This window comes from Mixophyes fleayi, chromosome 1, assembly GCF_038048845.1.
Source record: "Mixophyes fleayi isolate aMixFle1 chromosome 1, aMixFle1.hap1, whole genome shotgun sequence".
In the NCBI taxonomy this organism is placed as follows: domain Eukaryota; kingdom Metazoa; phylum Chordata; class Amphibia; order Anura; family Limnodynastidae; genus Mixophyes; species Mixophyes fleayi.
Genome location: NC_134402.1, coordinates 88,215,649 through 88,237,501, shown reverse-complemented (window position 1 = coordinate 88,237,501; position 21,853 = coordinate 88,215,649). Strand labels below are relative to the sequence as shown.

Sequence of the window (21,853 nt, the reverse complement as noted above, 5' to 3'; positions counted from 1 at the left end):
CATACAACTTCTTCCTTTTTATGGTTCTTTATTGTCAGGATGGTAATAATGTTTTGACACCGTATACTTGCAGAGCAATTATGGAGACCCTCAACGCTTACTATACATAGTCCAGCTCTCTGCCCAGATCAGCCAGCTAGCCCAGCGTTGATCTCCCTGAACAATGAAACAAGCAGGGTTTTATACCTGACACTCCTCCCACAGGCCTAGTTTGATGGACAGGTGACACCCACCTTCTCTTTAAAAGGAAATACCCACCCTGTCTGTTTAGACTATCAGACCCACCCTGTCTGTTTGCTGAGAGGAAGCAGCTTTTAAATCATGTAAGTAAACCAATTTTAAACTACACATATGTTTTTACCTGGTTTAATCTCCACCTAGGTACATAACTGTGCCAATGTTTTACTCTACTTCCCTGCATATTGCCAGCTAAATGCCTCCTTTTGTTACAATATATATAATTTATTTTATCTTCTTAAATATTATAGCTCAGATAATTGCCAAATGGGGCTCAACAGCATACATGACTAAATACTATAGAAGTCAGATTTTAAAAGTGTAAAATAGATCAGAAAAGGGACCCGTTCTCAATAACCTCACATGCAAAATAGTTACTAATACTCATTACAGTGACTATGCATTTACCATTGTTAAAATAGACACACACTATAATATATAAATATTACACACTAACACTAATATTATATATATATTTTACACACACACACACACACACACACACACACACACACACACACTATACTTGAGAATGGACTCCAAAATTACAGAGATGCTCCAAAAATGACTAAATCAAGACTGGATCATTTGGGAACAATCACATGAATAAACAGGTTTCAGCAATCAAAATAACAGCTATGTGCTTTAATGAAAAGTGTGACCTTTGTGGTGTTTTCAGGATGTGAGGTAAATATGAATGGGCAGCAAGCGGTGACCAGATAATTGAGAGTTAACCAAGCAGCAGTTGGAGAAGTAGAGCACAAGTGAAACCAAAAAAATCCCCAAACCCCTCACAATGCACTTAAGAGAAACACTATAATATTATTGAGAGTCACTATTACAAATAACTTGGTTCCTTCCTGTGAGTAAGATTTCACTGAGAGCCAATCTAGAGACATTACAGCAGCATAGGACACCATAGATAACTTGTTATTAGGGCAACCAAATCTCTTCCTCTGTGCACACAATGAGCTGCCACAATACATTACTTCATCAGCTGACAAAAGGTGCATTCATTCTGACTATTTAAATGCAAGAGGTCAATGACAGTACACCTTGCAGAGCTAAAAATGGAAACCATTTAATATTCTAGCTAAGGTTCAGAGAAGAAATGTATTAAACATTTAAACATTAACAAAGTCGAATGTTGCGAAAGAAATATTATGACTAGATAAAAATAAACTAAATCTGTTCAAAAACAATTTTAGAACAGAACACATTACAAACTTCATTTGATATTGTATACAATTATTCTGTGCTCTCTTAATTACGCATAATAAACTGCAAAAACATGATTATAAAGATTTATAACCAAGCTAATTGTATAACCTGTTTTTATTAGCAAAAAAACATGTTTAACAAGATGAATATTGAAATACAATGTACCAATGTAACCGAGAAGTTTCTACCTGTTAAAAACACACAAACACTGCTAAAAGACAATTATTGCACAATTGAAAATAAAAAAATATTATTTGTGGCTTAGATTAAAACATTTTCACAGTATGAAATGTTTATAGGCACATTACACTATGTTTTCAGGGCCTACTTTAATAAGTTTTCAGTTCCTGATATCTGTGTGTACTAACTTTGAACTGCATGTGAATCAATGCATGATAACCATATAAAAAGTATGTGTGGATTTTACATTTTTTGCATATTACAAAGAATAACATTCAAGTATCTCCACATGGATGTCCTAACACTACCTAAAGGTCAACATATCCAAAACAGAGCTCATTATCTTCCCTCCTGCCAGAATCACCACCTCCCCTGAAATCTCTCTCGCTGTCAATAACACCACAATTTCCTCAGTCTCCAAAGCTTGCTGCCTTGGTGTCACACTTGACTCTGCCCTCTGCTTTATTCCTCACGTCCAAACTCTCACCCAGTTCTGTCGATTTCACCTTAAAAACATTGCTTGAATACGCCCTTTTCTTACTCAACATGCTCCCAAAAATCTTATCCATTCTCTCATCATCTACCGTCTTGACTACTGCAACCGCCTGCTATCTGGCGTTCCAGAAACCCATATATCCACACTTCAATCCAAATTGCTGCTGCAAGGTTAATCTTCGTCTCTTACTGCTCCACCTGTTTGCAAATCCCTACACCGACTTCCTGTGTCCTCCAGAATCCAATTCATATTACTCACCCTTACCTACAAAGCCCTCAACACCACCACCCCTTCATACATCTCAAATCTAATATCAAAATACTCTCCTTCCCACCCTCTAAGATCTACCTCTGAACTGCACCTTGTCTTGTCTCTGGTGACCACCTATCACTCCCACCTACAAGACTTCTCTCGTGCTGCTCCCCACTTATGGAATTCCCTACCACGCTCAATCAGGCTTTCCCACAGCCTTCAAATCTTTAGATGTTCTCTAAAAACCCATCTCTTTTGTTAAAGCTTACCTTATCCCCAATGACACTATCCTAGCCATGTTTCAAACACAGAGGGTCGGAGAGACAACGTGGTGTCTGTCCAAACGCCATCCAGGAACAGTGATGCCTCCAGGGCGTATAACAAAATGCAGTACGGCCTGTACTGTGAGAAGCCCCTCTTAAAAATTGTCCAGCACATGGAGCATGTTCACCGCAATGAGACTGAAGTAGCCCGGGCCCTGAAATTCCCCAAAGCACTCGAAAGAAAGGTGCATGCAAATGGCACATCTTCACAATAAGGGGCAACTTTGCACACAATGCTGAGGCAATGAGGGCAGGCCATGGCATTCTGGTCCCGTGCAAACTTCCAGACAAAAAGATGGATGCTGAAGGCTCCATGCACTGTGTAGCCTGCCAGGGCTTGTTTGCAAGGAAATACCTGTTGCGACACATGAAGAGATGCAAGCTAAACCGAAAGGGCAACAAGCTCACACCTGGCAAGAACAGAGTCCAGTCACTGTGCGCCTTTGCTCAGCCTGTTCCACCTAACATCAGTGATAGCTTTTGGAAGCTCTTGAGTGACATGACCCAGGATGTAGTTTTACTCGAAGTCAAAAATGAACAATGCATCATGCAGATGGGGCAGCATCTGTTCAACTGGGTCGGATCAGATTTTGGCAGGCACTAGTACATCCGTCAGAAGCTTAGAGAAATGGGCAGGCTACTGATACAGGCCAGAAGAGCTACCCCTTTGGAGAGGATGGAAGACTTTACCACCCCATCGAACTTTCTGCACGTAATAGACAATGTGAAGCCGATAGCTGGCTATGACAAAGACAGGTACATTTAAGACGCCCTCGGTGGTGCTCAAGATCGGGCACGGCCTGCAAAAGATAGCGAGCATTGTGGAGTGTCGAGCCATGATAGAGGGCTGCACTGCTGCGGTTGAAATACACAAAATTTCAGAAAGCTATATGATGCGAGATGGAATGAGTTGATCTCATTGGCTGCCTTGAAAACTCTTAAGGAGTCCAAGTGGAACATGCCTCAGCTCTTACCTTTCACGGAAGATGTGAAAAACTTCTCGCTGAAAAGCGTGACAAATGTGGAGTGGATAGTCAAAATGTCTACATGTTCGCCAGACCAGCTGCCTTGCCACACTTCAGAGGCTCCAATTGCATAGGACTGTTTGCCCCGAGTGTGTGGGGCTAAGCATCCTCACACGCTGTCTTCCACGAAGCTTCGAAAGCACATTGCCACTCTCTCAAAAGGTCCTCAACCTCAACGACACAGAACTAGATCAGTTGGCAGACTTCCTTGGGCACGACATCAGGGTGCATCGGCAGTATTACCGCCTCCCAGAAGGTACCCTCCAACTCACCAAGATCAGCAAACTGTTAATGGCTCAAGAGTGGCAGCCTGGCCGAATTCAAAGGCAAGAATTTGGACGAGATGCACATTGGTCTGGACGGTAAGTGGAAAATCTGGTATGCTTTTGACTTTTACCTCGGTCTTTTACATATCTGTTTCTTTTCAGAACCAGTCCAGCTACAGAGCGACATGTCGGATGATGAGCAATCCCCCGTGACAGAGAGACAAGTGGCCAAGCATTTAGTCGACACTTCCACATCAGAAGAGAGGCGGTGTATGGACCTGGCAACACAGTATCGGTGTCCAGCCATGGCTTCCGCAGGTAGGTGTAGCACACAGTTTTGCTAGGCAGAAGAACTTTGCCTTCTCTGTATTTTGTGGAGCCATTATGGACCACTCTTACTTCCTTTCAGGTTGCACAGAAGTGTGGAGGAAATCCTGGGACAGAGAAGAGGTCCAGGCTGTGAAACACCTGATGAGGTTTATACAGACATGCCGGGTGCTCAGAAAGCGAGACTGTGCTGAGTGCCTCATGGCTGAACCATCCATACTGAAAGATCGGAACTGGTCGGGGGTGAAAATTTGCATAAAGAACCGCATAACAGCTTTAAAGAGGGATCAAACTTGTTGAAATGATGTAAAGTGGTTGAACAGGGCTGTAGCCTCCATGGCTAGGTGTCAGTGTAAGCGGGCATGTGGATGTCCTCAGACAGTCAAAATACATGACACTTTACCCATCATGCACTGTGTCAGTACTTTATGCAAAGTCAAAGTGTAAATCTCATGTGGTAACTCTGGTGACAAACCGCTCCTACATATACCCCTATGATTGTTCTGTCGACAGGGCATTAGGAAAGGGGTGTCCTTATACGCCATGTTCCAGACATGGGTCCTCACAATGCAATAAAAACAAGTATGTATGTGTGTGTGTGTGTGTGTGTGCGTGCTAGGGGGTATAGATTGTTATCTCCAGTGGGGCATGGCCTGATTCGAATGACTAAATATTCTCTCTAAAGCACTGCGTAATTTGTAGGCACATATACCACAAAATACCACTGCAAATCTAAATGGATCATCCATGGCTGCCATGTTTGTGAGCCGCACAGTTCTCATTCAGCATACAATAGATTGACTAGTGCCACTGTGCAGGCCTCAGATATCTTCAGGGACTTTACAAGGACTAAGAATGTCAAAAGATACATGAAAAAATGTAGGCAGTGGAGTGTCGGCTATGAGGGCCTGGTAAACAGAGGACACACAGACAATAGAGAAAGCTGGCGTCACATGATATCGGCAAAATGCAATTTATAATGTGGCAAATGCCACCTTATAAATATTTGAGGTTTCTTAATGAAATACAGCTATAAATTGGAATAATAAGTAGATAGGTACATGAAGACTTGAATGTCAGCCAGCAATAAACTAGAAGTAGAATAAATGCACGGGAACGGCAGATTGCATAGGAAAATGTCATGAATTTTTATTTCCCAAAAGAAAAGGCCATTTATTGCCAAGGTAGTTCTGACAAAGTTCCCATAAGGGACCAGCTTCTGCCTCTACCGAGACATTGGAATAGATTACAATTATCACCACAATCTGCTTCATCTTTGTCTTTCATTATAACAGTAGATCAATGTTTAAGAGACACTGTGAAATGTCAGAACATTAACGAGTTCTTCCACAGAGATCCTCATACTAGAAAACACTCTTGTAGCAGGTGACTGCTACTCATCCTCTTAACTTTAGTAACTAGATTTATTAGCTCATACGTGCCCATGTGCAATGGTTATTCTTTATCCTTTGGGCTTCCTTCAGATTTTTCAACCATGTCAATAAATTACCAGACAAATAGGTTTACTTTTGTTGCCCTGACAATAACACAAAACTGGATGCAATTGGATCAAGAAAAGTTTGCAAGAGGACATTTAAGCTAAAGTCCAATTAAGCTGGATGCCCCATTTAAATAAAACAGACATTATTGATTCTTTAAAAAGCCACCAGTACCAGACCACACCGACGTTGTTACCAACTCAAATGCGAACTAATTACAGCTGGGAGTTCTCAGATTTCTCTCCTCAAAGCTACAAGAGAAACAGCTATATTTTTGACCAAAGTTTCTATCTGGCATTTCGGAGATGCGACCAGAAATTGAAAAGCAGAATATGTGTATACACTTATATATAGTTAATGTTAGAGTGCATAGCTGACAATGTAACCATCAGAGTACTTATAAAATGAGTGATCCCACATAAGTGGGAGGAGCCTGTTTATGAATTACAGCTGATTGACACACGCATCAGGCAAGTGTAAGAAGCAAGAAGGTTCATCTTACCTGTGACACAGTTATAACAAAAAATTTTTTATTATAATTTCACAATATTATTTGTGCTGCAGTGTGCAAAAAGCAGAGTGCATTTACTAGGTATATACTATGTAAAAACAATCTTTTCACAGCTTCGCTGGTTACAACTGGTAACAATTGTAACCAGCGTAAATATAAGCAGGTCTCAAAAGACTAGGTACACATTTCTCAGAAACTTTAGCACCTCCTCGAAGATACTTTTAAAAAAAAATTGTTTCAGTGTAGAGAGTAAAAGTCTCCTCATTGAAGCGCTCGTTGTACTCTTAAAAATGAGCTTCCTGCACAAAACTGCCTTGGCGGCATTTATTGATCTGGAATATGGATGAGGATGTAAGTTACAGCAGTCCTACGTGCAAGGAAATTGTGATATCCTATGAATGGGAAGGCAGAACTTATCCACTTCGCCCAGGCAAAACAGAACATTTTATTTCAGTTTGATATAGTCCTCAAAATTACATTTGGACACCATTATTATAACCCAGAGGTAATCAAGTTGTGCCCCAGCAGCTATTATGGAACTGCATCCCCTGGCAAGTACTGGCAGGGCATGCAGAGATGTGCAGTGCTATGACAGCTGGAGAGACAGTGGCTAATCATCACAATACCGGGGGTTGGTGCTTCAGCCCACGTTAGTCCTTTACTAATGGCAGCTTGTGTGCTGTGCTTTTAGGTCTGCCCACAATTTTCACATACAACTGTATGAGAACTTGCTGTATTCCTGCATCAGCTATTAATGTCCGTCTTATTTACCCAATATGTTTCATTTGCTTTAAGACAAATTTATTGTTTACGTTGTAATTATATTAAAAAAAATATCTGTGCATTCATTGACATAGTGGGACACAATAAGGTTTTATAAAGTCCAACCGTTCACACTCAAAAGTGGTTGTTTATCCAGAGCAAGGAAAGGACACATATAAAGTGTAGTCCAATTTGCTTTAAGGGGGTAAAAAAAATCCTTCCTGAAACCACACAGGTAAACCATAGACAATTGTTAATGTATATGGAGCACCCAGAGAAACATTTTCCTTGCACATTAGTACTGGAGTGAGGTAGAGACATTTTGTGCAGTCTCAGATACAGAACTTTAAGACCACATCATGCAAACCTCTAAGCAACAGATGATTTCAATGTATGAGAAATCTGTTCCTGATGTTCGAAAAATCCTCTGATCGCTCAGTGAGGGAGCCACATGGTCACTATTGTGAATGTCGCAAGGCAGAACATGACTTATTGCCTACAATCTGAAAACCACTTTTCAGATGTTATCACTTTGCTACAAAACATGTGGGAACAGGATATCTGGGCAATGGCAAAGGCTGTGGAAATATCTAAGTGGACGAAGACTAAAATTCAGCTAATAAAATACAAGATGGTGGCAGTTTACTAGCCCGGAGATCAAAAATAAAGCCTTGTTGAAAACATCAAATAACTAATTACTGGTAAACTTTTCCCAGACAACTTATTTTGGGTATACCCATTTACTGTCTGCACCACATTCTGTTAACCAGAACCAGTCTCTGGTGAATACCTTCACTGTCTAGCTTAGCTGACTTCTTCAAGATGTATTCTCTTTCGCAGACAGATGCTATAAATTACATTTATAACTTATTTGCACCTAATAAATTGCCCATTATCTTGCTCTGCTTTTAGAATTGTCTTTGCCTTATGATTTAACCCTTCCAGAGTATTGCATGTATTGCCTGGATTCCTCAGATTAAAGAGATCATTGTTCACAATAACTAATAGTGATATTTGTGACAGCTCAGGAGGAAGGTGAGAATGTCAGCTCAGTAAGAGCACATATACGTGCTTGCTTTGCGCCCAAGGTATGCTCAGTTCAGGGTGCAGTCACCATAGACTGGGGCAGCACGGTGGCTTAGTGGTTAGCACCTCTACCTCACAACGCTGGGGTCACTTCCCGACCATGGCCTTATCTGTGAGGAGTTTGTATGTTCTCCCAGTGTTTGCGTGGGTTTCCTCAGGGTGCTCTGGTTTCCTCCAACACTCCAAAAACATACTGGTAGTCTGTGTGTCTGTCTGTGTGTGTGCGAGTTAGGGAATTTAGACTGTAAGCCCCAATGTGGCAGGGACTGATGTGAATGAGTTCTCTGTACAGCGCTGCAGAATTAGAGGTGCTATATAAATGATGATGATGATGATAGATTGAACATCTTTACAAATGGAGATCACTAATCTCTATCATAAACAGGATATCAGTAGTGCACACTGACAATTTTCTAAATAAAGGTACCAGTCAATGTGAAGAGAGGATAATATTACCCACCATGGACCTTGTCCTGCTTTCTTCTATGACACAGCAAGTTGCCAGATTATGTAAAACTAAGCTTAGCACGTCTATGTTCTAGTAAGATGTTCTGTACACTGCAAACAGATCATGATCTAAAACTCACTTCCCCGATAATCCATATCACTTATAGACTGCATTTTACAGTAATGCTGGGTACACACTACAGGTTTTTCACTTGATTATCGTACCAATCACAAGATAAGTGACTGTTAGGTTCGATATTGCATTAGTGTGTACGCTCCTACGATTATGTTTTATCATACTAAAGCTCATCATATCGTTTGATTTGATCTTATAACCGGACTACAAATCTCAATAAACTATGTAGTTCTAATTTTTCAGCGTGTATGCACTAACAATAGATCTCTATGGAGTTTACAGAGTCATGATCTTTTCAGAGCACAGATCTGAAGGTAAATCTTGTAAGACACATATAGTGTGTACACATGAGTCGGCATGCTGATCGGGACTTTAATCGTTGGAAAAATTGTTAATGGTGTCGCATTGGGAGTAACTTTCTGTAGTATGTATCCAGCCTGTCATTAATGTCAGTGTGTGAAACCCAGCACAGAATTGCGAACTGAATGAATGCGTGTACTGTGAAAGTTTTCACAGCAATTCCTCAGGTGGTATGGTAATCATTTCTAGATAGGAGATTACAAAGTCCGGGCACTAACAACCAACAGGTTAAACAGGTTGGAGAATGAGGAAACTTCAACTAGTGTTTTAACAGATCCCTGTAAAATATGATTGGAGGAAGACTGCATAGAGCGTACAACAGTTGTGATTAGATGGACTGACAGGCTTCTTCTGGGAAACCACAAACGCAGATTGCGAAAAAACTGCTCTCTTGAGCATTATAGTACAAGCATTTGTACAAATAACAGTGTGGAATCGATTTCCAGGGACAGTTTGCAATCAAATCTGACCAACAGGACCTGACCACTGAACGTGACCATAATACAATTTTACTGCATTTTAAATACTCATATTTAACAATATCCACACCTATAAAGCACACAAGATAAGAGGTAACTGCACCCTGCAAGCAAAATATTGTAATGTGCTACATTAGATGTATTTGTAGCATTCCCCACACTGCTGTTGGTAACCGTCAATTTTATGACAAAATAAAAAAAAAAACTCATATGACACAGTATTTATTTATTTGTATGCAAGAAAAGATTGTTTTTCTATCCTGCCCTACATAAAAACAGGCAGCTCTCAGTCATCCCCCTTTAAATCACAACCTTGCTAAATAAAATACTTGTACAAATCAATTTGTTCATATAAAGATGAAGCACGGTTGTAAAGTTATAATATCCCAGAAAAAATGCTGCAATAAAAAGACAACAAAAAGCGACACACCCAGGCTTAGAAGAGTCTTCCTAGACAGCTGCTCACAATAAGCTATATCCACTTCACACAATCACCGGACAGATGTTTGGCATCACACTTGCAAAAAGTTTCTCTATCTTGACAAATCATTGTAGCAGAAAATCCTTACATATTCAAACAAATCTGCAGCAAGATTAACAGTGTCAAAGGTGGGTGGATTTAACTAAGTCCTGGAGCAACATCCCAAAGGGACATGTGTCAAGATTCCTGCATCTTACCAGCATGAGAGGGGAAAGCAATGAGAATACAAGACTTCATTTATGGCCTCATGTGCACTGTGGATAGAAAGCACACAACATAGCTCCAGGTAACCACAATTGGAAAATTAGTTGGGTTACAGGGCAATTGCTGTCAGAAGGGATCCATAAATGTTTGTGCAAGCCCATTTCTAGGCCTACATCCCCTCGGCTTAAAGGTTAAGGAATTCGTCACCCAACATAATGCTTTATACATCTGTACTTCATTTCTATAGATTCCAATAGGAACCAATCACCTTAATGCTGCTGGTAGCAATGATTCCATATGGTACTCACCCGTACAGGAGGGCTCCGTGCTTGTATTCTCTGAGATCCTCCTTGAGTACTCTGTGCATCATTTGTGCCACAATTAGTAGTAACGTTGCCTTGTGCCCTTAATGCGTTTGTGCTATTCCCAGTGCTCTGTATTGCCCCAGGTTTCCTCGGCCTTTGTTTGATTCCATCCAGCAGTCGGACCAGTAGGATATTGCTGGGAAGTTCATCCACCCCACATTCCACCAGCGTCCTGCACTCTGGGCAGCGCAGCTCACCCCGGGAGCTCACAATCCCCAGCAGGCAGCGTTTGCAGAACGTGTGCTGACACGGTAAGACTTTAGCAGAGGCGTCCAGCCTCTCCAGACACACCGGGCATTCTAAGAGGTCCAACAAGGCAGATTCATCCATGCTTTTATCAGCACTGGTTTGCAAGGAGACAAGCATTTGTAAAGATTCACAGTCAGACTTGGTGATTCAGGGCCGATTATGTGATATCCATGCCTCTAATTGTCACCTTTAATAAGATGGGAAGGAAAAAATAAATACAAACACATGTTTTAGTCAGATAAATAATCTACACGTTTTACAGTAATTCTAACAGGATATGAATGTTGGTCTGGTTTCTGTATTCAGCTCTGCTATACAAGACAAGTTTGAAGGCAAAAACAAAAGAAAGTGTCTGTTGTTTACATAGTTGAATTATAATTACATTTTAATCTACACACTTGTTTTTCTCTGTGGATAGTTTAAGCACGATTCAGCAAAATTGTTTCTACATGCCCTGCCGCAACATTAATACTTCCTCCTGTGCTTTCCGCCCTGTTTTCATATGAACAGGCAAAGTTATGTCGTATTTCCCTCGGCCTTGGATACAGCACAGATTTGCTCTGTGCACTGGATCCCAGGGCAACGAACATAAACAACAATTTCGGCTCATTAAAATATATCGTTAAAAGGCACACAAGGATATCAGAATTTTAAAGCAATGTATTAGTAAAAGTTGCCAGAACAGAATGTACAAGTCAATATAAAAAGTATTTTTGTTTTTAAAAAAAGCCATCAACACTAGCATGTCAGCCAGGCATATCCACCAGGGCATTATGATTCAGATATGCAAGTCTGGATGGTGACCAGTGTTATTCTGAACCAATTTCTGCACATGACAGTAGACAGGAACGGCTGGCAGAGACTACCCCTTGTGCTATGCTATGAAAAACAAAGTGACAGCTGTAAATGCTGATAAATGGAGCAGATCAGACTGAATGCTGTATTGTACAATACACTGGTGTTAGACGCTGTATAAACTCTAAAGGCTGCATCTTAATTATATTTCAGAACTTTGTATTTCAGGATAGATTTGGAGGAAACAGTGGCATGATATATCCTTCCTCAATGAACACATCAGGATGCCACTTTACAGCGAGACCAGATAAAAGGATCTCGGATCTCCATGGTAATTTAATAGACTCATTAATAATGGAGAACGTGAGATTTATGTTGATCATTCAGAAGGCTGTCTAAGGCGCAGACAGTCACAGCACTGAATTGATTACTTATTATGTTGGGAACGGGAACTAGCAACAGTATAAGACTTTCGTGAAACCTGCCACCAATATGATACAAACACTACCATACAAGAGACAATTACGTGTCTCTACAGCAGATGTGTATGGCTCTATTCCTTGTATAGGTCAAGCAAATATTGACACCTATAGTATAAGCATTAATGAAAAAAATCAATGTATGCCCGACATGGTCTATGGCATTTAATAAAGACACGTGTAAGAACTAGGTTGGCATTTGTGATGGCCATAAAGTTGAAAATACATATTTTCAGTTACTTTTCTTTTCCCTGTACTATATTTAAATCTGTGATCAATCAAGTAATCTAGTCCTGCAAATAATGACCTCCAAACGTTGCTCAAATACTTATTTGGTTGAAAAGGATCTAAAAGTCAATGGTATTAACAAACACAGCAGCACTAAAACAGACAAACAGGTTTTCATCAGCAAGGATTAACATTTTGGCCCTTGTAGAATATCTCACAATGACATCTCAATCCTAGATAAAATAAGTGGTAATTTGGACAATTCCCTCAAGAACAAGGTTACCTTTGCCTTCTGTTTCAATACAGAATTGTATGTAATCTGCTTACCACATAATACCCGTTATTGTATAACACTGCACAATATTATCATTCATTATTTATAAAACATAACATGGAATTAACTCCTGTTAAACAGCACTAACCTACAGAACCAATAATATACAACATATAACACTAAACAATAAACCATGAAAGTCCATCAAAGCAAACCTAATGGAGAAAACTTTTATACACGTTTTCTATCACAAAATCAAGAGCAGCAACTATGGCCATGAGTCAATTAAGCTCATCAGTTTGTATTTGGTCTTCCTAGAACCAATCTGATTATAATCTTTAAGAAACATGAATATACAAAACATATATTAATTCACTATGATGGCATATTTGTACTGTTCTCACTTACCAGAGCTTTGGCTGCATTGGTATTATAATGTTTACATTTATGGTACTATATATATATTTTGACCTACTCAGTCTCTTTTTCGAACCTTGAGACATATGATGTTTGTTTTTATATATAAAAAACCAACAGGTCCTCAAAAATAAAGCGAGTGCTGCTGATGCACATTATGGATAGCTAATAAAGTTTGGTTTACATCTAATGACTGAGGAGACTCTGGGCCATTGTATACATCTGATGACAGGAGGACTTATGGCTCCTGTGCTCAGTTGCTTAATAAAGAGATTTGAATTATGCAACTAGCGGTGTTTCCTTGACTCTGTCCAGTGTTTGACTCTGTCCAGTGTTTGGGGATTGAGGACATCCTACACAGGTGCCCCAGTGCAAAAAAAATTCTGCCTATCTGTATGTAGCACTATGAATGGAGGCAACAATATCACCTGTGCTCAAGAATAATCAGATATCATCCAAATATATATTTCAATGCAACCATGCTGGCCACTGACTAAACTGCCATAGAAAATGACATATGATAACTAAGCAAAAACAGAACAGATCTTCTCAGATACGAAGGCACCCTTGTTTTACCTAACATAAAACAGCTCTTCCAACATAATATACCGGTAATAGCTTTCTAGAAATGTTACCATTTAGGTCAGTTTTGTAATGATCACACTTAATATATTCTATTTACTCACATATCTAAGCCTTGAGCAACACACATTGACCATAACACACATTGCATTACAAATATTCATCATCAACGTTAAGCTCAACCTTTTTAAATTAAAATCTCTAAATATAAATATTACCATATATATATATATAAATATATATATATATATATATATATATATATATATATATATATAATAAATTTGCGAAATGACCATTTTCCTTAGGATACGCTCTAGCAGGCACCACATTAATAAACCATGCATAAGGCGGGTAGTAAACCAGACATGCCAGCACTCAAATAGAGACCACAAACCAAGTCATACAAATAACTTAGAGTGAGGAAAGCTGCAGAAGGTTTTCAAGTCAATTTATTTTATCACAACAACAATTCCAAGCAGCAGAATAGATTGGTACTAATATATTACCCAGAAAAACCATTTAGTGCAAGAGAGGAGGCTCATACATCATTCAGTACAAGAAGGATACATAGGGGAGCTGAGCTGACAGTATGGCGCTGCAAACAGATTTGACTCAAGAACAAAAAGAAACCAAAACACTAAACAGTCATGATGAGGAATATAAAAGGAGGGTTATATACATAATCAGAGTGCAGCATGTCTGCCTACATCAGCATTATAAACATGGGTTTATGGTAATTATATGATATTTGTACAGCATCTTTTTTTTTTCATATACTTTTGGAAATTCAGAATGGAGGTTTGTTGACCTGGCTGGAAGCACAGTAGGTCACATTTTCACAGGATAGTTTTGTGTTTTAGCCATTAAAATGCTGATTTTCCTAGGTTCATTTAGATTAATGGAATTAGAGGGAAATTTGTTACTATCCCTTGTTTACACTTGACACCTAAAATGGGGCATACGGGACTGGGCAAGCTTCAGGTCACTGGGCTTATTGCTTAAAAAAGTAAATGATGAAAACTCTACCTTTAGGCATAGTACAAAAGCCAACCTAAGATACTTGTACCAAGGAAACCTAAGTGCTATTATTAGAAAATAGATATACTTTGTAAACTGCAAAACATTTTGTTTATTTTTTTTTAACAGCAAATTCTGTATCCTTGAAACATGAAGTTGAAAGGATATCCTGCAACTGCAAAGTCATCTCTCAGCTGGTATTCATTTGTAATTCAGCTCTCAAGCTGGTTCCGGAGGAGTGTGTAGCCTGATTTCTGCGTGAGAGCCAGTCTGTCAGGAATTTCCTCAGTGGTCACATGATGGCAAAAGAACAGGGTGGGGGTTGTAATATGAACAGGTATGCAGAGAAGAGACTCTCTGCTCACTACTTCATATGTCATGTGACTGTGGTTGCCATCATAGTCGATTGTCACATAGCAACCCTTTAAGTATTTAATAGTAGCATGAACAGAGTAATGTTAAAAAAAAGTAAACATTTCTTTTACGGATCAACCAAACCTGTTGCACAAACACCACTTTTACATTGAACATTAACAGACAAATTAAAACTTTAGTTTCTTCTAATCACTGTGGTATAGTGGTTAGCATTGCTGCCACACAGCACTGGGACCATGGGTTTGAATCCGAACTGGGCCCTGTCTATGTGGAGTTTGTATGTTCTCCCCGTGTTTGTGCGGGTTACTTCCAGGTGCTTCAGTTTCCTCCCACAGTCCCAAAAACACTGTTGGGTTAATTGGCTGCTGCCAAAAATGGATCCTAGTGTGCGTGTATATGTGTTAGGGAACATAGACTTCAATCTCCAATTGGGCAGGGACAAATATGAATGATATAATACTCATTGTTGCAGAAAATGGTGCAGCTACAGTATATAAATAATAAATTCCCCTTTTCATATGTCTGAAGGAAGTTAGGCAACAAGGTATTCATATTAGTGAGACTATGATCATCCCAAGTATTGGCAGTAGCATCCTCACTGGGCTCCTGAGAAATATCATCAAACTCTAGGACATATTCCAGCTTTAAAGATCAGTGCCACAGGATCTTGGCCCACACAAATGGCTAATAACTTCAGAAAGCATCATTGTAGGAAGCACCAGGCAAAAAAAAATAATGAGGGGGGGCACAGATTTATAGCTCATTTTATGAAGAATGGCCCATATGTTAATTATTGTATCTTAAGCAGGCGGATTTTACCCAGGCTGCTCTTTTCATGTTAGATTTGTAATAAGCATAAGCGAAAACATGAGCAGTTATAGAAAACAAATGACAGACAAAGACCTCCATGACCCATCATCTGTTCTGTGTAGTATGTACAATGCATTATAGTCTACTCAGGTGAAATAATCCAAGCTCACAGGCTTTTATGCATGTAGCCCAAGTCCAATCCAGTGTTTTCTGACATTGTTAATTTATATAGATTTATCTAACTAAACTCCTTGTAAAATTGATCAGTCAATATGAAACATTTTTATTATCTGCCATGGGATTGGTGTGTTTCAAATTGAAATATCTTTATACGTGGACTCAGGTGATTTATTCACTGAATGATTGGGTACCTTCAAAATATGATAACACTGCGTGTGCTGAAATAAGTTGTTAATCTATTAGTTCAGAGATGAAAATGCTGTCCACAGACAATACTGATTCAAGCGTGGTCAGTTTTACACAAAGCTGGAATTTGTCTTGGGCAAATTGCCTAAGGCTCTATGTTCAAAAGAGGGACAGCGTAATTGTTGGGACTTGTACTGCAATAGCAACTTCAGTAAATCAGTCCGGCTTGTCATTATAATGTAAGACGCCTCATGTTGCCAGATGCAGGTAATAAATCCCCCTTTTAAGCAACCCTGGTGAGTACAGACCGCTCTATCTCAGCCACGTAAACTTATTAGCATATTTGTCATAAATCGAATATATTACAAATGCTGCAAACAAAGAACTAAATGTATATAATGCAGACATATGACATTAACCAACACTGAAATTAGGTGCAAAACTTGCACAGGACCATAGCAACTAAACATAAATCTGCTTTTCTTCTGTTTAGCACAAATTAGACAATGAAATTAAGTGTCTTGTTGGTGACTATTATTTAGTCCATAACTAAATGCAATAATATTAAAGGAGCACTAGAATCCCGAGCTACAGAACTGCTCTCTTAAATGTAATTGACAATGAATGACAGTGATCAAGAAGGTAGGGTAATATTTTTATATACAGGTATGGGGCTTATTATGCAGAATGCTTGGGGCTTACAGTTTTATGCATACAGTGTTTTTCCATAATTGGGAACACCATGCCTAAAATATACTAAACTACATTTAAAAATGACCACTATCTTTTCCCACAATCATCATCTATTTATACAATGTCCATCATTAAACTGTTTAGCAGTATTCCACACAAAGAGTCCGTATGTTAATGCAGATAACTGAATCTCCGGTCCGCACATTGGATATAATTGTACTTACGTAGCAGATCTATTGTTGTTTAATCAAAGGACAACTAAAATCATTAAATATGCCTGGACAATAGAAATCTATAAAGTTTGACATACCCTTTAAATCACTTGTGAAAATATGCGACCATTTAGCATTAAATAGTAACCCCCCCTATGTTAAATATGTCAGTACAAGAGTACTGAAATAAAACAACCTAAACTACACACAGATTTCAAGTTAGAGGTAAGCACATTCTTCCTAGGCACCAATGACTCTTTATGTATTTACTTGAAGAGAAAAGAAAATATATTAAGCCTCATGCGTTCACTTAATGCCCAAGCGCAAATATTAGTGGTCAGGGGATTAGTGGAACCAGTAGTTTTCAATCCTATATTATGTATTTTGATACCAGTGGGTAGATTTTTTTCACATTACAAAGACAAGTGTTTTTGTTGAAAGTGTTTAATACATAAATTGTTTGGTTTAGGTTACTGTTATTTTATAGTCTGTTCACTTGGGCAAACTATTCATTTTTGTCATAGGCCTCACAGCAAAAGATAGGAATTTGAGTTGAATGTCCAACTTCTCAGCCCCCAGAGAATCCCTGCCACCAACCAGGAAGTACATTGATGTGTGGTATTACAGATTTTAAGGTAACACGCCAAGATTCATTGATTCATGCACAGGCCATGCCCAGGCTCAGAGATTGGTACCAAAAAATGGAATGGGGGAGGAGGGTGTACAGAGGCACAGCTTCAGCTCAATGACTAGATAAATGCATTTGGCTATCCGTTTCTATGGTAACCAATGGAAGGAACAAGGATTCCCATTGCCAGCCCTTCCTGTGTAGAAGAAAAAGACTATTATAACTCCTAAATACAAAAATCTGGATGAGAGGGGAAGCTGACAGCTGGATTCCCACTCCACCCTCACAGACTAGAAAGGGGACAACATTTGCTGATATAACTGTGAAAATGGCCTGCAACAGTTTAGATAACTTACTACTTTGCCAAACATTATGGCTGCAGAGAAGTTTATGTTTAACTTTACAACTAAAAGAGAATTACTGTAGGGGGTGGTTAAACACTGACTTCTTACAGAGATCATTCAGGCAGATATTTTAATAGGTGGTTAGTTACCTGCTAGGAATATTAATATATGGTACAACTTATGGTCTGTGTGTGTGTGACAATACCACCCAAACAGGGTAATACATGGTGCAATGTCCTCATCTGTGTTAGACAATATGTGAAAGCATTAACAGCACAGTGTCTATTCCAGTACTCCTTGATCACTGCAGCTGGGACTTCTTCCCACAACAATCTGTGTACTCTGACATCTGAAGTTACACATCAGTCAAGAAATAAGTGAGACTCAGTGACAACAGCGCTGACTATTCAGAACAAATAGGTCACTACTTGTACTGTTTACAGGGTACATACCAATAACAGCTCATGTGTCCTACATAACAATTCAGCGCACCACACAAACCTTTACCTTACTGACTGACACAGAGCATGTATGCACGAGTAAACATAATGTGAATGCAGACTGTTCTAGCTGTATAGAGTTAAAGGGATAGGAAGACCAAACCAGCTATATAGTAAGTGTCCCGCAGTATTAACCCCTCTATCATTGATCATAAGCTGTCACATGTAGCAACCCCAGAGCTGTACACTGTGCGTGCTTACAGGAGACAGCACTGACCTGCACGGGAAGAGTCCAGCGCTCAGCAGACACTACTCCAGAGCATGGGCAGAGTCTTCAGCTTTCCATGGAGATCACAGGATGAAGAGGAGAATGGGGGGCAGTGAGTGAGGTTCTAGAACACCCGGTGCCTTTGTCCCTGCGGCAGTATCCGAGCACAGCCTGTCTGTGTATGTGTCTCCTTTCCTCCCAGGGACTCTCCTCCTCCTCCTCCTTGCCATCCGACAGCAGGCACGTCACAGCCCGGGGAGGAGACACACAGGGTGGGGAATTGATTGGCAGAGGGTGAGAGCCTGAGATGAATGTGCACTGAAAGAAAGAGGAATAAAGTGGGGATCGGTCTCATTCATTGGGAAAAAGACTACATGGAATGTTTTAAACATGCAGTAAAAATCCTAAAAAGCAAAAACAAACCCCACGCGTGATAACAATCACTGGTGATGTTATCATTTCGTTGATTATTCTGGCAGCGTCTGCTTGCGGTGACTGTGGACTTTTAGTGCAGCCAGGCTGCCAGTTAAAGTGTCTATATGCTGATGCATTCATTACCTTTTAAATTAAAAGGAGGTGGATGAAGTTGGGATAATTGCGTTTATTTAAGACGCTATGTGAATCTGAGCAGTTAAATGTTTTATTGCACGCAGAGATTGGGCTTTACCGGTTTAAGGATAAGTATATATATTATATATGTGAATATTATTAAAGGACACTGGCTTCAGCCGCCAGGTAATGCAGTCAGTTAATCTGAGGGTGAGATAAGGGTTTAATGACTGAATTAAACAGAATAGGAAATTAGAAAATCGGTGCTATGCCATTACCACTTTTGGCTTCACGTTAGAAGAGATCCCACCTCCTCCTTTCTGGTTCATCGTGCCACATTGCCAGCCATTGTGTGTCTCGTAGGACAGACATGATAAATTTGTATGAGGCGTCTGAAGCCAACAATTTGTCTCCCGAGCAGCGCCCCTGGCAGCAATGAGTTGCATCGCTATTAGCCAGTGACCTTTTACTCAGCCCCCAGGGGAAAGACACTAAATAAGAGCCCCCTCCACCCTCCCCCTCTCCACTAACCCGGAGCAAATGGAGAAAGATTGTATGTAAGATATCACTTGTGTCTGCATGCAGAGATTGCAAGTCTCTGAGAAAATACATATTTACAGCTAAAATATAGTTGGCTATAAGCAAACAGTGAAATGAAATACTTGTCATGTATGTCTCTAATATAGTTACCACCTTTAACTATTAAAAATTAGAAGCCTATTTATTAATCCTTATTTTATGTAATTTAGTTTTTTGGGAAACAGACATAAATGTAAGTATCATGCAAATGTATTAACACTGCATCGCTGCTTTGCATTTTTTTTCGAAATACAGAGCAGTCCCCATGGGGACTGCTATTTACCGCATTTTAATAAGTAATCAAAAGCCATTTACACATATGTACGCGTACATTACCGTATGTGTAATTTTTTCTGCTCTGCTCAATGTGGGGAGCATTGCAGTTGAGGGATCTTCGGATCCCTCTCTGCGGGGCCTATTTATTAAACCTTCAATTGGCGTCTATTCCCTGAAAACAGCAGTTTTCGGGGAATAGACACCAATTGAAGTATTTGCCTCATATATCGACAGTGCATCGCATCAGATAGATATCTGCTGCTTTGCACTTTTTTTCGTAATACATAGCAGTCCCCATAGATGTCTATGTACCGCAATTTAACAATGAATAACAATGGTTTAACACATACGGTAATGTACGCCAGCTCAGGCTAATGTACATTACCGTTTCTGCTATTTTTCAGCAATGTTCAGCTCTGCTCCGAAGAGCAGAGCTTTACAGTGCATGTGTGGAGGTATCACATGATCCCTCCCTGTCACACTCCGCTCTCTGCAACAGTGAAGTACGGATAAGTTTTCAGACGGAGCATGCGCACAAGGCTTCTATGGATCGCACAGCAGTTTCGGGAGTGAGTGAAAAGGTAAGTTTTTAACTTCACAGGAACAGCAGTTTTTCGTGACTGCTGCTCCTGTGGAGATTTTTTAATAAATGTGAGAAATAGTTCAATCCTTATCAATGCGATAAGGATTGAAAACTATTTTTCATTTTATGTGTCTGTTGATAAATGTGCCCCTGCCTCTTACTGCTCTCCCCTCCTGTTACTATTGCAAAGGTGGCCACTTTGCAATAGTGACCATAGAAAAGATAGTATAGAGGTCTTCGCAGGGACAACAGTTTTTCGTGACCGCTGTTTCTGTTGAAGTTTTTTAATAAATACACACAATCTTTCATTCCTTTTCTTTGCGATAAAGATTGAAAGGGATCGTGTTAAAAATACAGTCTTTAATAAATATGCCCCAAGGTCACACACACACACACTCTAGTGTTGCGTTATTTAACTGCATTTAACAAGATACTTTCTGAAAACTGCAGTTAGTAAACGCTAGTAGCAGCTTTGGGTTGGATAACACTAGAATCAGTGGTTTCTGGTTTCAGACCCAGTTACATGCATTTTACTAGGATTAACACTGCTAAAAATCATTTTATAAATGCCGGAGAGTATGAGGCATGAATATTAACAATTGTGATAAGTGATATTATGAAGCATAACATGTTTGTGCTTTTATTTTGTTGAACCCAAATGTACTTATATCTTAAGGGTCATTTAGAAACGTGGAAAAATAAAAAAAAAACTTGTCAAAAATGCAACTTCTTTTGTGACTTTGTGAACCTATTTTGTAGGATTTTGTCCATTTTACAGACACGCATATGGGCTTTCATGGAAAGATGGTGGTAACTGTGAAGGGAACACGTTTCTTACGATGGCAAGAGCAGAGAAGATTTGGGCAGATCGGCCTCCCTGCTAGCCAGAGAAATACTCAATATTCTGCATACAATGAAAATAAAAAAAGTTTTTATTTAGATGGAGAACATATTGTAAAATCCTTCTAGGGATGGAGTGTGGGCATTTTTTTTTTTTTGGGGGGGGGGTGGCTCCTCTTTTTGCAGGTG

General features: G+C 39.6%; 1 protein-coding gene and 1 long non-coding RNA gene across 8 annotated transcripts in view; one reads left to right on the top strand and one right to left on the bottom strand.

Annotated features, from left to right (window-relative positions):
• The window catches only part of SH3RF1 (SH3 domain containing ring finger 1), a 123,662-nt gene extending 103,915 nt beyond the window's left edge, over positions 1 to 19,747 (bottom strand). For 2 of the 7 annotated variants that reach the window (XM_075197793.1, XM_075197801.1), the window contains exons 1-3: positions 19,665 to 19,747; positions 18,847 to 19,155; positions 10,601 to 11,093 (exon numbers count right to left, since the gene is read on the bottom strand). In XM_075197793.1, coding sequence (XP_075053894.1) covers positions 10,601 to 11,023 — 423 coding nt within the window. In that variant the 5' untranslated portion in view covers positions 11,024 to 11,093; positions 18,847 to 19,155; positions 19,665 to 19,747. The remainder of the gene's footprint in view (positions 1 to 10,600; positions 11,094 to 18,846; positions 19,156 to 19,664) is intronic. The other 5 variants (XM_075197789.1, XM_075197809.1, XM_075197815.1 and 2 more) reach the window with 5 other exon arrangements.
• Positions 268 to 4,736, top strand: LOC142139960 (uncharacterized). Its single transcript, XR_012688264.1, has 3 exons — positions 268 to 323; positions 4,163 to 4,318; positions 4,410 to 4,736. It is a non-coding gene; the product is annotated as an uncharacterized LOC142139960 (long non-coding RNA).
• Positions 19,748 to 21,853: the final 2,106 nt, after the last annotated feature.